This window comes from Hyposmocoma kahamanoa, unplaced genomic scaffold, assembly GCF_003589595.1.
Source record: "Hyposmocoma kahamanoa isolate Upper Pololo Valley unplaced genomic scaffold, ASM358959v1 84, whole genome shotgun sequence".
Lineage (NCBI taxonomy): Eukaryota > Metazoa > Arthropoda > Insecta > Lepidoptera > Cosmopterigidae > Hyposmocoma > Hyposmocoma kahamanoa.
The window spans coordinates 6,756,523-6,774,128 of record NW_020654229.1 but is presented as its reverse complement, the minus strand read 5'-3'; the positions used below and the strand labels follow the sequence as shown (position 1 = coordinate 6,774,128).

At 37.0% G+C, this 17,606-nt stretch overlaps 1 protein-coding gene across 1 annotated transcript in view; it reads left to right on the top strand.

Annotated features, from left to right (window-relative positions):
* LOC113234442 overlaps positions 1 to 17,606 on the top strand; it is a 110,712-nt gene that overhangs the window by 8,530 nt on the left and 84,576 nt on the right. Inside the window, exons 5-9 of the mRNA XM_026469751.1 lie at positions 293 to 621; positions 6,660 to 6,794; positions 7,002 to 7,110; positions 8,917 to 13,198; positions 13,346 to 16,381. Of these exons, the coding sequence (XP_026325536.1) occupies positions 293 to 621; positions 6,660 to 6,794; positions 7,002 to 7,110; positions 8,917 to 13,198; positions 13,346 to 16,381 (7,891 nt within the window). The remainder of the gene's footprint in view (positions 1 to 292; positions 622 to 6,659; positions 6,795 to 7,001; positions 7,111 to 8,916; positions 13,199 to 13,345; positions 16,382 to 17,606) is intronic.

Here is a 17,606-nt window from a genome sequence, read left to right as displayed (position 1 = left end):
AAATGTAAACGTTAAGCGAGCATGCAGAAACACAATAAATCCTTAAGACTCATCTAAACACGCGCAGTTAGTGATGTCACAGCTAATATAAGAAACGTTTCTATTCGATTTAACGATGTCGTGACGGCTGCTGAGCCTTTGGTCCCGGTTCGGTATCTTGGAACCAATTGGTTCAGTTCTGGATAGTGCCCTAGATAGAACAAGTAATTCTAGCTTGAGACATGGGACTTGGACCATTGAAGTGAACAACAAGATGGCTGGTCAAAGACTAATTAAACATGTTTGGTTATAGAATTCGTCAACTTGCAATGAAAAACGGACAAATGGAAATATTGAAATTAAAGTCGAAAGACTATCAGATCAAGAAATAGAGGAAATGTTTCATTTCCCAGACGAGGAAAATGATTCCTCATTTAGGAGCGGGTCTGGAAATACATCGTCGGTACAACCATCAGTCTGTGGATCTTCGTTGCAAAGAAAATATATTGGAAAGTTAAAAAGATTTGGTGTCAGAAGAAATGTAAACTCTCCTACGGCGGAGGAGAATGGAGAATCTTCGGATGAAGACGAAGAACGTCGATGTCGTGCTTGGCGAAATTCAATTTTGCTCGTTTGTGACAGGTGAGTTTTCACATTCATTTACTGTATTGGTTTCTGTGTGGTCCGAAAGTGGTAAGGATATGTAGTTTACATAGTGATTCAAGGGATCTAGGAAACTACATAGTGATTCAAAAGATGAATAGGAGGGTTTTTGGCGTGTGATAGATTGCAGATTGATTTCTCTAGTCGGTCTGACACTGTTGCAACTGTGCGCAATATTGCAACTGTGTACAGTCATATACACAATATACCTGACCCCCCAAGCCGATTTTGTCGACCTTTTGGTTCTGAGCACAAAAATGTGGAGAAAATTGTTAAACAAACTTAAGGTTCGTATTCCAGAACTCTACTCAATGCTCAAGTCAGGATTTGAGTAGACTTGAGTATGATTTCAAGCACTGGAAATATGACTTGAGTATGATTTCTAGTGCTTTGAATCATACTCAAGTCCTGACTTGAGCATTGAGTAGAGTTCTAGAATATGACCCTATGTCTTTAACTTGTGAACCGTAAAATTTACGTATTACGTTAGTGAATGACATTGTAAGAAAGTTTTTAAGCCAATTTGATCTTTAACGTATAGTTCTTACTTAAATACAGAATACAAATCTCAATCAGCTATAGAAAAGTCGTCGTGGCCTAGCGGTTTATTGATTGCTTTGCAAGTTAAGGCAAGCATGGTTCGAGTCACTTTAAAAATAGAATATTATTTGGCTATGACATTTTTTGTTTTTAACTTCTGCTTATGTGTAAGAATGTGTAAGTCTTGTTCATATAAAACAATAATTTCTATTATTAAAACACGAAAGAAAACTTTGAAAGTAATTAAAACTGAATAGATAAATGGGAACGAAACGCGGAACAATGCGTAATCACAGAAGACACGATTGTATGCATATTACAGAGCGATTTCGTGATTTGTTAATCTATCCATACCCACCCTTCGCTTTATTAATAATATCTACCCACCCACCTTAGGCAATTTCTGGTGAACAAATATTGTGATTTGTCAACGTTAACATTGAAAAGCGAAACAATGCTGTTAAAAATATAACGTTAAAACAAAATAATGCTCGTGGAGTTGAACCACAGATATTGTAACTGGCAGTCCATACAATAAGCCGTTCGACCAATGTACTTGGATGTTAAGTGACGAAATTTAGTATTGCTTTTAAAAATAAGTTGATCATCTTCAAGCAACACTCCACTGTATTGCTTATACGATAAAGTTGAAATGGCTTTAATTTTTTCTTCGTTCAACACGTAAGATGTCTCTCAGAACCAAAAGGTCGGTTTGGGTATGTTAGGGGGTCACTTATCTCATGTACTTGGTACTTGGTGCAACGGGCTGGTATCCGCAACTCGACGACAAAGCGCCTATTTTGCGTGTGATGGATGCCGGGTCCTACTCGTGCCACCCAAGCTCCTCCAGGAATCTCAGCAGCCTCTTGGTTTGCTGAAGACTTCGGGGAGCGACCTTGGCACTCCAAGGTACTTTGCCCTGTAGTTGGCCACGCCGGAGCACTGAAGTAGGATGTGCGCAGCCGTTCCCTCCCCCTCCATGCACGCTCTGCATAGAGGGGTGATACCTAAATTGAAAAGGTGTTTATTGTATGGACCATGACCCGTTAGGGCGGCAGTTAGAGTGCGAAGCTCTTGCCTTTTAAGTTTAATTAGTATTCGATATAGACTGGCATTGAGCGTTGGGAGTGGTTCCCTCGCCTGTCTACAAACCGTAAGGGTGGTCCATGTATTATTATGTGAAGATTTTGTACCTTTGTGTATAGTTGTTCTGGACCATTGGCAGGGGAGGGACACTATCGGTTCTGGTCCTACAGCGTCCGTCTCCGACCCTTTCCTGGCTAGTTCATCTGCTGCGTCATTGCCACGTGAGCCGCTGTGTCTTTTAACCCACTGTAGAGTTACGTGGTTTTGTATACATACCTCCATGAGTGCTTGATGGCATTCGTAAATGAGCCCTGAGTTTATGTCATAGCTATTCAGTGCTTGAAGTACTGACATACTGTCGGAGAGTATTCGAATGGAGTAGTTCTTTACTCTTCTCGCTATGATTGCTTCTGCCGCCAACATGATGCCCATGCATTCAGCCTGGAATACTGTGTTGTGGTCACCAACCGGTGCTGATATCCTGATATTGAGGTCTTCTGAGAATACCCCAGTACCTGTTCCTGAGTTTGTTTTAGATCCATCAGTGAAGACTCGGACCTCTCTGGGGTTCAGTCCTTCGTTGGGATCTTCAAACAATTGTATCTTGTATTTTTTGTCAAAGATGTATTGTTTTGGGATCCTATCCACAACCGCCTCCAGTAGCGGTTCCTCATTGACAGTCTTGTAAAGGATTTCTGTATGTGGGGTCCTCATGTGCTTCCAAAGGCCGGCTCTGTTTAGACGCACTGCTGTTGACGCCGCTTCCTGTCTGATGAACAGTGGGAGGGGTCGAAGGTCCAGCATCGCTTCGAGGGCCGCAGTTGGAGTTGTCCTCATGCAGCCGGTCGTCGCCATGCAAGCGAGTCTTTGGCATTTGTCCAGCTTGTCGGTTGCGGTCGCCAGCTTTTTTTCGTGGCCACCATCGCGCCGTAACTGATCATGGGTCTTATCACCGCAGTGTAGAGCCATAGTGTTATCTTGGGTGAAAGTCCCCATTGTTTACCCACCATTCTATGGCACTGCCAAAAGGTGATAGTAGCTTTTTTAATCTTGTTGTCCAGATGTTTGTTCCAGTTCAACTTGTTGTCCAGTATTACTCCCAAGTACTTAACTTCGGTTGATATCTGTAGTTCTGTGCTGAAGAGTTTGGGTAGTCGGTAGTTACCTAGTAGTCGTTTGTTTGTAAACATTACTAGTTCCGTCTTTGTTGGGTTTACCGATAGTTCATATGCTCTGCACCATCTTTCCACAATTCGGAGAGCAGCTTCTGTAATGTCGCAGAGTGTATTGGCATAGTTTCCTGTTACCAGTATAGCTATGTCATCAGCATATCCTACTGTATAGAAATGTTCTTTGTTGAGGTTAATGATAAGGTCATTTACGACCATGTTCCACAGCAGAGGCGAGAATACCCCTCCTTGAGGGCACCCCTTCGCTACTATGGCCCGTGAGACCTTCATTTGCTGTTGTTTGTATTGTTCTTTGTTTCAGCATGTTGCTAATCCAGCTAATTAGCACTTCATCTACTTCGTGTCTTCTCATTACTGATTGTATGCTGGAGAAGTTGGTTTTATCGAAGGCTCCTTCAATATCTATAAAGGTGCCTAGGCAGATTGCTTTGTCTTTAAGGGCCACTTCTATCTTGCCCACAACGGCATGTAGGGCCGATTCAGTGGATTTGCCTTCGCTGTATGCATGTTGGTTACCGTGTAATGGTATGTTCTTAAGCGCTCCGTCCCTCAGTTCTCTGTCACATAGCCTTTCTAATGTCTTCAAGAAGAACGATGTGAGGCTGATTGATCTGAAGGACTTCGCGTCAGCGTAGTCAGGTTTTCCTGGATTCGGTATAAATATGACTTTTACCTCTCGCCAGCTGTGGGGCACATAGCTGAATGCTAGACAGGCCCGAAAGATGTTGACCAGGTGCTGGACCAGTGTATCCCCGCCACATTGTAGGAGTGCAGGGAATACTCCATCTTGGCCCGGAGCTTTGTACGGTTCAAAGGTGTTTACTGCCCATTTTGTCTTTTCGTATGTCACTACTTGTTCAGCGTATCGCCAGTTATGTATCGATGTGATGTAGTTCATTTCTACGCACCTGTCGTCTTGGATGAACCTACATCCTGGGAATTGTACTTCCAGTAGGGTTCTTTCCGTTTCCGTAGCGGAAGTTGTGTATGTGTTGTCTATTTTGCGTATTGAACCTAGCTCAGTTGAATTTGAGTTGCCTAGGATTTTCCTTATTCTGTTTGCTTGTGCACAAGACGTGATGTTCCCGCAGTAGCCTCGCCATGACGCGGTGCTCCTGAACCGTATGCGCTTTTTTAGTTTGGATTTGGCCGTCTTGAGTTTTCCCAGTCCTCATCCGCACATGTGTTCATTGCTCTATTGAAGTGTCTCCTTACCCTTCTTCGTAGCCTCTCAAGCTCAGGCCCCCACCAGTGTTGGCCTTGTCGCGGGGCTGCGTCACTCAGCGGGCATGCGGAGTTATAGCTGTTCAATATGTTTGATGTTAGTTCTTTAACCTGTGTTTCTATCTGTGCTGTGTCCAGCAGTCTTCCCGGTGCTGCCGGTTCTCTCAGGTTCTGGTGTAGTTTGTCCGTGTACAGTTTACGATCGGTTTTTCTGGGATTCCGTTTCGGTTGTTGTCCTTTAATGGCTGTTTCTAAGCTGAATCTTATCCATCTGTGGTCCGAGAAAGATGCTTGTTCGGACACGTGCCAGTTGTGGATAAGGTCCACTGCTCCTTCTGACGCTAGGGTTAGGTCTATAATAGTTCTACATCTTTTATTTATAAAAGTTGGTACTATACCTTTATTAAGGATTTGAAGGTTTGTTGTGTGTATCTCATGTATATGACTGTACTTTAACTATGTAGCAGTAGAGCTCCTTCTGAAAGTGTTCGTCCAGGGAAGTACTGCCACCTTACCTATTTCTGCCGCCAAGCAGTAATGTCAGCATTACTGTGTTCCGGTTGTGAAGGGTAAGGGTGCTGGTGAAATTACAGGCACATGGGACTTGTCAACTTATATGTCAGGGTGACGGGCGCAGTAGCAGTGCTCCTCAGATCTTTGCGATTTAGACCTCTGAGTGGCACTGCAACTGTTATGGACAGGCGTGTAGCTTACCATCAGGCGCACGACTTGTACGTCCCGTCACTTGATATTATAAAAAAAATGTAGAACTATTTTTATGAGGTACTTTCTGGAGCATCATCATTCTATTTAAGAGCCAGGCTTTTGTCGATATAGTCTTTTATTCCTCGCGGTTTAAAGCCAGTTCCTTGACCTCTTTATAGCTGCACAGTTTGACGTACTTCTTTGCTTGTTCACTATACGCCATTCTAGTCGTCGTTCCTTTCTTTTTCCTGCTATTTATTATTTTCCCTTGGGTTATAATTTCCTGGAGTAGCGTTTTTTAAACCTATCCGTGGAACCCCGGGTAAGTAAACCTTGGATGTCTGTTGAGGTCCGCGGACTCAATAAAATAATAAAATTAAAATGCACCTGCTTTTTTTACAATGGTTTCGTATGAAGAGGACATGGGGAAATTTTGGTTACGAAAAGATCCGCGGCATTTGCCAATGAGTTGCAGTAACATTGTGGTTAAGTTAATAACATCACAACTATTAGGTTATTCAACGTAAGGAGTGTCTGTACTGTACTGAGCTAGCCAGTCATTCAATATGTAATACTGTGACGATGTGATCCCCTTCCATCGTTATCCCACCTTTTTATCACCCTTTCTCTGGTTCCGGGCCACTTGTTTTAAAATTTTGAATCGTTTTTTAATTCCTTTGTCTCGCCATTCTCATTGTGTTTCGTTCCGTCGTCACTCTCTCTCTCTCAGCTCAATCGCTGTAGCCAGCAGTCCTGCTCGTCTAATTTAGATCCTTTTACCAGTTCCCAACCTAAATAATGAGCCAATTTTAATACCAATCTAACCTAGCAATATTGATAACTCTGCCCTGTCGAGGTAAATCTTTCCCACGTTTTTTGGTACTTAATTATGTTGAAAATGTTTTGTAGCTTGTAAACCGCTAATGTGCCGACATTAGCGGTTTACAACCTTTTCAATACGAAACGATTGTTTAATTTTATTATCTCTGGTTTCGACATCTTCCGCATCCTTTAGATAAATCGTATTAAGAATATAACTTTGTACACGCAAAATAGGCGCTTTGTCGTCGAGTTGCGGATACCAGCCCGTTGCACCAAGTACCAAGTACCAATAACTTTGTACTATGCGACGACAACATTATGCGTTTAGCCGACATTGATGACCTTATTACTGTGTTTTATCACGCAAGATCAATGATTTTTGGTGCTTGTAATTTGGCTTGGACTTACTTTTTGTATGAATTAGTTTCTAGTCTAAAGTTGTGTTTTCAGACTCCGCGCGCACCAATACGCTGCAGATTTTCTATATCCAGTTAAGGAGAGCAACGCACCGTTTTATTACAGCGTGGTTAAGCGCCCAATGGACTTGAGTACGATAAGAAAACGCATAAAGGATGGTCTCATTCGGTAATAATAATAATTACTTACATTTCAAAAGTCAAAGGAGAAATAAGAAGTTCAATTGGCTCTCGCGCCTTTCTGACCATAGCAGGATGACTATAGGCCTAAAGCATTTCCCTCTTGCGTTTCCCAGACTAGTTTCTGGCGAGAGGAAGCCTATATAGCGGTCAAATTATATAAAATCATATTCTAGTATCTGCTATCTTCTTTTAGAACAACGGCTGACTTCGAACGAGATCTCCTTTTGATGATATCCAACGCAATAATGTATAACGACCGTGATTACTTGGTGCATTTTATTGCTAAAGAGTTCTTGAAAGAGGTGAGTGTTTCTTATAAAAAGGCGTAATAGATGGAAGCAGTGTAATGAATAGTGATCGGAATTGAGGTGTTAATTTACTTAAAGTTCGAACGTTTTCTTAATATGGATATACCCATTTCGGGATATGACAAAAAGTCCCGGGATTAATATTACGATATCATCAATGCATATAAAATTTAGATGACAAATAAAATTCCAGTTTCATTAAAATGTATGTAAGATATAAGATTTAAAATTAAAATATAAATGTTAACAATTAATTAATTTATTATTTATTTATTTAATCAATTAATTTTAACAATTTTCATTATGTATTCATTATAATAATTACAATATCTATTACATACTGGCTTACTAAAGTAATCGTTCTCTCGAAATTAGAAATATGTCTAAAATTGGTGGAATAACTAAAATAACTAAAAAAAAAATTCAGGACTTCTAGACCCTGAGAATATGTGTTTGAATATAAAATTAACATTGTTGAGCAGTTTTAGCAGTTGCTGATATGTTAAAAAACAAAATTTCATACAATCATTATTATTTGTTTTTTGTTAGATTTGTCTTATTTAATGTTTTTTTTTCTTATATCTTTTTATATTGTTTATTAATTAATTATTATTTCTTTAATTTTGTTTTCCTTGTTTGTGTTATCATTTTTTTTTGTATCTATGTTGTGGCGTTGCAATAAATGTCTATTCTATTCTGTTCTATTCTATTCAATAGAAACCGCTGATATTTGATAACAACAATGGTTTCTATTGTTTGACTTATCTTGTTTTCGTACTGTGTGAAAGAAATAGCCGTTACTGCTTTCTGTTCCGTGTGAAAGAGAAAGCAGTTACTTTTTTATGCAGCGAATATACGTGCAAATCACTCTTGTAAAATCTTTTGCTAAGTAAGTTGCACCTATAGAAATACACCTATAATATATTTTTTTTGAGACAATAATTAAAATAAAATTTTTATTGCCTATTCTCCAGCTCAATCAGTTCAAACAAGTTTAGAAGGGAAGAATCAGTTCCGACAAGTTTAGAAGTGTAGAAGGGAATGTCCACATTATTCTTTACTTGAATTTTAGGTTATATAATCTCTCGATTCCGATTACTGGTAATAAAATAAGAGACAGTATGTTATAATTATTAATACAAAGATCGAACACTCGATTCGAACAATCGGACAAAAATTCAGAATGAAAGAATCCGGCCGGATATAAGGAATTTTTAAAAAAAATAATTGAATATTTATTCAATAAAAATTTAAGAGACAATAGTTTCCTATTCTGCTGATCTCTCCGTAGATGTAACAGGTGGGATGTGGAAATTAAAAAAAAATCTTATAATAATGGGGCTTATAGAGAACGCAGGGCCTTTTTTATAACAACAGGATTTTTTGTCGCTTTCTTTATAATTTCTTTGATTTTCTCGGTTAGTTAATAAAAATCAACCTTGCCGCTGTAATACGGTTATCCCTTTGTGGGCAGTAAAACACCATTGTAAATTTAAGACGGCGTACTAATGGTATAATTTTGGAACTAGAACTAGTGGTTCTGGAGGTATAGGACAGGTTCTGCCGGATTTAGATTATCCCAGGGTGACAGTTAATCATGTTTGTTACTTTAAATCACCGGACTGATTAATTCTACCTTTTTTGCGGCTAGAATCGATTAAATCATGACTTTTTAATCGACTAGAAAAATTTTAAATACTCGGTTGGGTCATTCTGGATTGAGACGCGCAAATTTGTTCTGCGACATCCGGTGCTTAAGGAATTCTGTGCTTTCGATAATACAATTAATTTTTTTTGCAGATTACTTACGAACTCCACGTGTTAAAGACGATAAATGAGAAAAGTTCATTGTTGGATTCTATTAACAAACGTAAACAAGTATTATCTTCCAAACTATCTTCTGCATCTACTACGTCTACTGCTACCACAGCTGAATCAAAAACATCTACTAAAGCAACGAGCAAAGTTGGTACTTCAACAAAATGTAAACGAAACGTTCCCCCTAAAAAAGCAATTGTTTCTGAAAGTAAAAAGAACAAATTAACGACGTGCACAAACGATCAGGTTATAGCCGCTTTACAAGCTGCACCAATCCTGAAAGTCTTATTAAATAAAATACCTGACAAGGATTTACCTACTAACATTTCAACTACTCAGAAAAATAATGAAGATAAGAAATGTAGGCACTCATTTCTTAAAAGTATACTTGAAGATCAACCGTTACTGGAACCCATAATAAAACGACGCCGTAAATCTATTTATACAACATGTAATAATATAAACGAACATACAAGCGAAATCAATAAACCTCTAGATTACAGTAAAAATGCCATGGATGAAGTTAGTAATAGTGGGGATAGTGACACAAATAGTGAAGAAAGATTTATATTAAATGACGAAGAGCCTATGACTAAAAATATTAGTATTTCAGAAATACTTGAAACTATTATTGGTGTAAACAGTGATCAGATACGTGTAGATTTTTACAATGAAGATAGTGAAAATGGTATTATTTTAGGAACTGGAGATATAATCGATCTAGGAAATGCTGCAGACATTACAAGTGTACATATTAAAACTAAAATTACTACGACAGCTGCTGTTGAAGATCTGGATGGAGATAATGTATTTCTCGAAATGAAAGAAGACAACAATATTGTAACCACTGAAACCAAACCTAAAACTATGAACGCAAATGCTGAAATTGATTGGTCCCTCGAAAATAATCAAACGTTAAATACGGTTCAAGAATGTGCAATGCAATCTAATGGTGATGAAAATGACACAGAAACTGATTCAACTTCATCGTTGGTTTTAGATAACTGTAGTACAAACATTGAAGTAACAACTTTCAAAGATGCAGATTTAAGAAACAAATTTAAAAGTCTGGCAAATAATCACGTTGACTTGGAAAATCCAGAAGAATGCTTGGTAAAAAATAAAAACATTAAAGATACACTGTTAGAGCTTTCATGCGAGAATGAAACTGTACAGGAAGTACTAAGTAACCAAATAGCTTCTGAAGATTGTATAGAACACAATATTATTGATGAAGTTTTGGTAAACACTTTGGTAAACACAAGTGCTGTTGAGTTTTCTGATGTCACTGTCAAACACACATTTATGATGAACAATAAATCCAACAATACCCCCAGGCAATCAGAAAGTACTTCAAATGCTAACAAAGATGAGACACTGATCGAGCAGTATGTAGAGGATAAAGGGATACCTTGGTCAATTGTAGATACGATAGAAAATAATGAATTTAACGAATACCATGCTCCATTTCAGCAATATGTTGAAGACGCTAAGCTCAAGTCCAAAAATACGCCCATGCATTCAGGTAATATTTTAAATTCAGATATGAGTGTACCGCTAGAAGAGCAGCATGCAGCAGACAGAGTGATACCTTGTTCAGTTGAAGATAGGATAGAAAATAATGAATTTAACAATTACCATACACCAACCACACAATGTATTGTAGATACTAAACCTAAATCTCAAAATACGCCCATGCGTTCAGGAAATATTTCAAATTCAGACAAGAGTGTAACACTAAAGGAGCAGCATGCAGCAGACACAGGGACACCTTGTTCAATTGATAATAGGATAGAAAATAATGAATGTAACAAACACCATGCACCAGACAAACAATGTATTGAAGACAGTAAACCTAATTGTAAAAATACGCCCATGCAATTAGAAAATATTTCTAGCTCAGGCAAAGGTGTAACAATAAAAGAGCAGCATTCGGGATTTAAAGAGATACCTTGTTCGTTTGAAGATAGAATAGAAAATAATGAGTTTAACATGCACCATACACCCACCACACAATGTATTGAAGATGCTAAACCTAAATCTCAAAATACGCCCATGCATTCAGAAAATAGTTCAAATTCAGACAAGAGTGTAACAGTAAAAGGGCAGCAAGCAGCAGACAGAGGGATACCTTGTTCAATTGAAGATAGGATAGAAAATAATGAATGTAACAAACACCATGCACCAGACAAACAATGTATTGAAGACAGTAAACCTAACTTTAAAAATACGCCCATGCAATTAGCAAGTATTTCAAGCTCAGACAAAGGTGTAACACTAAAAAAGCTGCATGCGGGAGATAAAGGGATAGCTTGTTCAATTGAAGATAGAATAGAAAATAATGATTTTAACGTACACCATGCACCTACCACACAATGTTTTATAGATATTAAACCTACATCTCAAAATACGCCCATGCATTCAGAAAATATTTCGAATTCAGACAAGAGTGTACCACTAAGAGAGCAGCATGCAGCAGATAAAGGAACACTTTGTTCAGTTAAAGACAGGATAGAAAATGATGAGTTTGACAAACACCATGCACCACCTAAGCAATGTGTTGAAGACACTAAACCTAAACCTAAAAATACGCCTATGCAATCAGAAAATATTTTAAATGCAGACAAGGGTGTAACACTAAAAGACCAGCATGTAGGCGGTAAAGGGACGCCTTGTTCAATTGAAGATAGAATAGAGAATAAGGAGTTTAACTTATACCATGCACTAACCACGCAATGTATTGTAGATACTAAACCTAAATCTAAAAATACGCGGATGCATACAGAAAATATTGTAAATACAGACATAGTTTTAACACTAAAAGTGCAGCATACAGCAGACAGAGGAACACTTTGTTCGGTTGAAGATAGGACAGAAAATAATAAGCTTGACAAACACCATGCAACATCCAAGCAATGTGTTGATGACATTAAACCTAAATCTAAAAATACGCCTATCCAATCACAAAATGTTTTAAGTGCAGACAAGGCTGTAACACTAAAAGACCAGCATGGAGGCGGTAAAGGGACGCCTTGTTCAATTGAAAATAAAATAGAAAATAATGAGTTTAACGTACACCATGCACTAACCACACAATGTATTGAAGATAGTAAACCTAAATCTGAAAATACGCCCATGCATGCAGAAAATATTTCAAATTCAGACAAAAGTGTAACAGTAAAAGAGCAACATGCAGCAGCCATAGGGACACCTTGTTCAATTGATGATAGGATAGAAAATAATGAATTTAATAAACACCATGCATCAGACAAACAATGTATTGAAGACGGTAAACCTAATTCTCAAAATACGCCCATGCAATTAGAAAATATTACAGGCTCAGACAAAGATGTAACACTAAAAGAGCTGTATGCGGGATTTAATGGGATACCTTGTTCATTTGAAGATAGAACAGAAAATAATGAGTTTAACGTACACCATACACCCATCACACAATGTATTGAAGATACTAAACCTAAATCTCAAAATACGCCCATGCATTCAAAAAATATTGAGTTAGACAAACACCATGCACTTTCCAAGCAATATAAAAATACGCCTATGCAATCAGAAAATATTTTAAGTCCAGACAAGGGTGTAACATTAAAAGACCAGCATGTAGGCGGCAAATGGAAGCCTTGTTCGATTGAAGATAGAATAGAAAATAAAGAGTTTAACGTATACCATGCACCAACCATACAATGTATTGTAGATACTAAACCTAAATCTACAAATACGTCCATGCAAACAGAAAATATTTCAAATGCAGACAAAGTTGTAACACTAAAACAGCAGCATGCGGATGAGAAAGGGACACCTTGTTCTATTGAAGATAGAATAGTAAATAATGAGCTTGACAAACACCATGCACCATCCAAGCAATGTGTTGAAGACACTAAACCTAGATCTAAAAATGCACTCATTCATCAAGAAAATATTTTAAGTTCTGACAAGGGTGTAACACTAAAAGAGCAGCATGTAGGGGGTAAAGGGACGCCTAGTTCAATTGAAGATAGAATAGAAAATAATGAGTTCACCGTACACCATGCACCATCCAAGCAATGTGTTGAAGACACAAAACCTAACTTTGAAAATACGCCCATCCAATTAGAAAATATTTCAAGCTCAGACAAAGGTGTAAAACTTAAAGAGCAGCATGCGGGAGATAAAGGGATACATTGTTCAGTTGAAGATAGAATAGAAAGTAATAAGTTTAACGTATACCTTACACCAGCCACACAATGTGTTGAAGACACTAAACCTGCATCTAAAAATACGCTCATGCAATCAGACAATGTTTCAAATTCAGACGAAGGTGTAACGCTAAATGAGCAGCATGCGGATGACAAAGGGACACCTTGTTCAGTTGAAGATAGAATAGATAATAATGAGCTTGACAAACACCATGCGCCATCCAAGCAATGTGTTGAAGATACTAAACCTAAATCTAAAAATACGCCCATGCAATTAGAAAATATTTCAAGCTCAGACAAAGGTGTAACACTAAAAGAGCAGCATGCGGGAGATAAAGGGATACCTTGTTCAGTTGAAGATAGAATAGAAAATAATAAGATTAACGTATACCATATACCAACCACACAATGTGTTGAAGACACTAAACCTAGGTCTAAAAATACGCTCATCCAATCAGATAATATTTCAAATTCAGGCGAAGGTGTAACATTAAAAGAGCAGCATGCAGTAGACAAAGAGTCACCTTGTTCAATTGAAGGTAGGATAGAAAATAATGAATTTAACAAATACGCTCCATCAATGCAATGTGTTGATGATACTAAGTCTAAAAATACGCCCATGCATTCAGAAAATATTTCGGACAAGAGTGTAACACTAAAAGAGCAGCATGCAGCAGACAGAGCGACACCTACTTCAGTTGAAGATAGGATAGAAAATAATAAGTTCAATGTACACCATACACCAACTACACTATGTATTGAAGACATTAAACCTAGATCTAAAACTACGCTCATGCAATTAGATAATATTTCAAATTCAGACGAAGGTATAACGCTAACAGAGCAGCATGCGGATGACAAAGGGACACCTTGTTCAGTTGAAGACAGAACAGATAATAATGAGCTTGACAAACAGCATGCACCATCCAAGCAATGTGTTGAAGACACTAAACCTAAAACTAAAATTACGACCATGCAATTAGAAAATATTTCAAGCTCAGACAAAGGTGTAACACTAAAAGAGCTACATGTGGGAGATAAAGGGATACCTTGGTCAGTTGAAGATAGAATAGAAAATAATAATATTAATGTGCACCATACACCAACCGCACAATGTGTTGAAGACACTAAACCTAGATCTAAAAATACGCTCATGCAATCAGATAATATTTCAAATTCAGACGAAGGTGTAACATTAAAAGAGCAGCATGCAGTAGACAAAGAGTCACCTTCTTCTATTGAAGGTAGGATAGAAAATAATGAATTTAACAAATACGCTCCATCAATGCAATGTGTTGAAGATACTAAACCTAAGTCTAAAAATACGCTGTTGCATTCAGAAAATATTTCGAATTCAGACAAGAGTGTAACACTAAAAGCGCAGCATGCAGCAGACAGAGGGACACCTACTTCAGTTGAAGATACGATAGAAAATAATAAGTTCAATGTACACCATACACCAACCACACAATTTATTGAAGACACTAAACCTAGATCTAAAATTACGCTCATGCAATTAGATAATATTTCAAATTCAGACGAAGGTGTAACATTAAAAGAGCAGCATGCAGTAGATAAAGAGTCACCTTGTTATATTGAAGGTAGGATAGAAAATAATGAATTTAACAAGTACGCTCCATCAATGCAATGTGTTGAAGATACTAAACCTAACCCCAAAAATACGCCCTTGCATTCAGAAAATATTTCGAATTCAGACAAGAGTGTAACACTAAAAGAGCAGCATGCAGGAGACAAAAGGACACCTTGTTCAGTTGAAAAAAGAATAGAAAATAATGAATTTGACAAACACCACTCACCAACCACACACTGTAACGAAGATACCAAACCTAAAAACACACTCATTGAATCAAAAAATATTTCAACTTCAGACAAGGATCTAACTCTGAAAGAGCAGCATGCAGGAGATAAAGGGACACCTTGTTTAATTGAAGGTAGAATAGGATATAATGAATTTAAGAAACGCTGTGCACCATCCAAGCAATGTGTTGCAGGCACAAAACGTAAATCTAAACGTATCCTCATGCAATCAAAAAATATTTCTAATGCATACAAAGGCCTAACTCTGAAAGAGCAGCATGCAGTAAACAAAGTGACACGTCGGTCAGTCGAAGATAGATTTGAAAATAATGAATGTAATAAACACTATGCACCAACCAAACCACATGTTAAAGACACTAAACGTAAATATAAAAATACGCCAATCAAATCAGGAAGTAATTCAACATCACACAAAGTTGTGACACTAAAAGAGCGGCATGTAGGGGATAAAGAGACATCAACCAAGCAAAGTGTTGCAAACACTAAATTGTTGATTAATAAATTAGACTCATTTGAAGAGCCTTTGCAAATTAGTAACCTAGAGAATATAACCAAATCACAACTTAGTGACAAAACAGCCGATATGGCTTATACTGAAGGAACTGGAAATACCGATATATGTACTTCGGTACAAACTTATTATAGCAGTCTTGGAGTTGACAATAATGAAACTGCACAAAATCTAAGAAGCCAACATTGTAAAAGAAATGTTATAAATGAAAACGTTAACATTGCGAAAAATAACCAAGAAATAAATAAAAATAATGCCACCTTGACACATAAATATGCTACGATAAATACAAATAATATAGGTAATGAAGATAAAATAACCACTCTAGATATTTCTCAGAAGAACAGTGCGGTAATTCAACACTTCAATAACTCCGTTCATGTAGAGCAAGATCAACAAAACAGCAATTATAATCAAGAAACAACATCTACATCTGAATCACAATTAAGCCAATACTCAGTAAAACTTACTAAGGTCTTGCAACCAACCTCAGAGATTGTAGAAAAGACTATGACAAATTGGAACGACAAATTTATCATGACGCATACAAAAGCGACAGAAAATTTGACATTGCCATCTGTACACTTTGAAAACTCCAATCATAACGAGAAGTACTGTGAATTAAAAAGAAATACAGACATAGATGCAACACAACCGCTGGCATTTGATGTATTTAGTGATGTTTCAGTGGACAGTGACAATGAAGATTTAGGCCAAGATATTATTTTGGAGCAAGTTAACGCGGTGATTGCAAAATTAGACGAACAACTTATGATTTTAGAACGTGGCTGTCAAAATAAAGAAGAACAAAAATGTTACGATAAAGGCGCTTTTGGGAAACAAGATCGTGTATTAGACGATATGCCGTTACTTGAAATTGGAAATGACAAAAATGATAAAGCCGGTACACTAAACCCAAGTCAAATAAATGTTCTATCAACAAACATATGTCAAGATTTGGATAAAAATATTTATAGTAATGCTAATAATAAATTACCTAATAGGAAGAATATAGAAACGAAAAAGTTAGAAAGTGAAGCTTTTGACAGTGAGATGCTAAAAAATAAAATGTCTAAAGACAAGGAAAAAAGAAAACCTAAGAAAAGGTTAAATAACGAATCTACGTTAAAGCGGACAAAACGCCGTAAAATTGACACAAAAGGGGACCTAATAATTGAGAAAAGATTAAATAACGAATCTACGCTAAAGCGGACAAAACGCCGTAAAATTGACACAAACGGGGACCTAATAATTGAGAAAAGGTTAAATAACGAACCTACGCTAAAGCGGACTAAACGCCGCAAAATTGACACAAACGGGGAACAAATAAATGACACGAAGAACGACAAAGAAAAACGCATTAAAGTCGATAATAAGGACTGTATTGTTGACTTAACAGTGCAAGCGAAAGTAACCAATAAAGAATCATCGTTATTAGAATCGACAAATATATCGAAGAAAGCAGAAAAGTACAAAAATGAAATGCAGCTTTGTAAAACGATTAAGAAAAAGACGTTAAATTACAAAAGTCTGCTTGGTAACAAGGTCTTGAGAATAGTTTTAAAACGTTTACCAGAACCATTATGAAAAAATTTTGTACGAGGTATTGAAACATGGCCTACAGAAGATTCGAAAAAACGCTTTTACATATAAAGCCATAAAATATTTATCCATATTTAAAACTGCTTTAATATCGTTATTGTTTTGTAGAAAGAGTGTAAGCGACATTTTGAACAATGTTTCAGGGGTGAATGTCTACATTTTACAAATATAAGTTATAGGTTTTCGCGGCTGTTTTAAAATATGTACGTCCTGTTTTAAAATTCCATTTTAGCTTTAATGAAGTTTTTAGTTTTAAAACACAATTTAAAACAGGAGAAAAATATTTTAAAACAATCGTGAAAACCTAAAACATATATTTACGAAATATATTTTTTGTTTTGGTTTTTGACGACTTTTTTGCCGTAGTGCCATCTGTGAGACATGTATTTCTTCACCCAACCAGGTACCTATACAGCTATCAGCGGGTGACAACAAATGTCGCTTTAATAATTGTAATTTTTAAGTTTTTATTGAATATCTCCCTCGACATTTTACTACAATGATATTCAATATTTTTTGTGAAATTA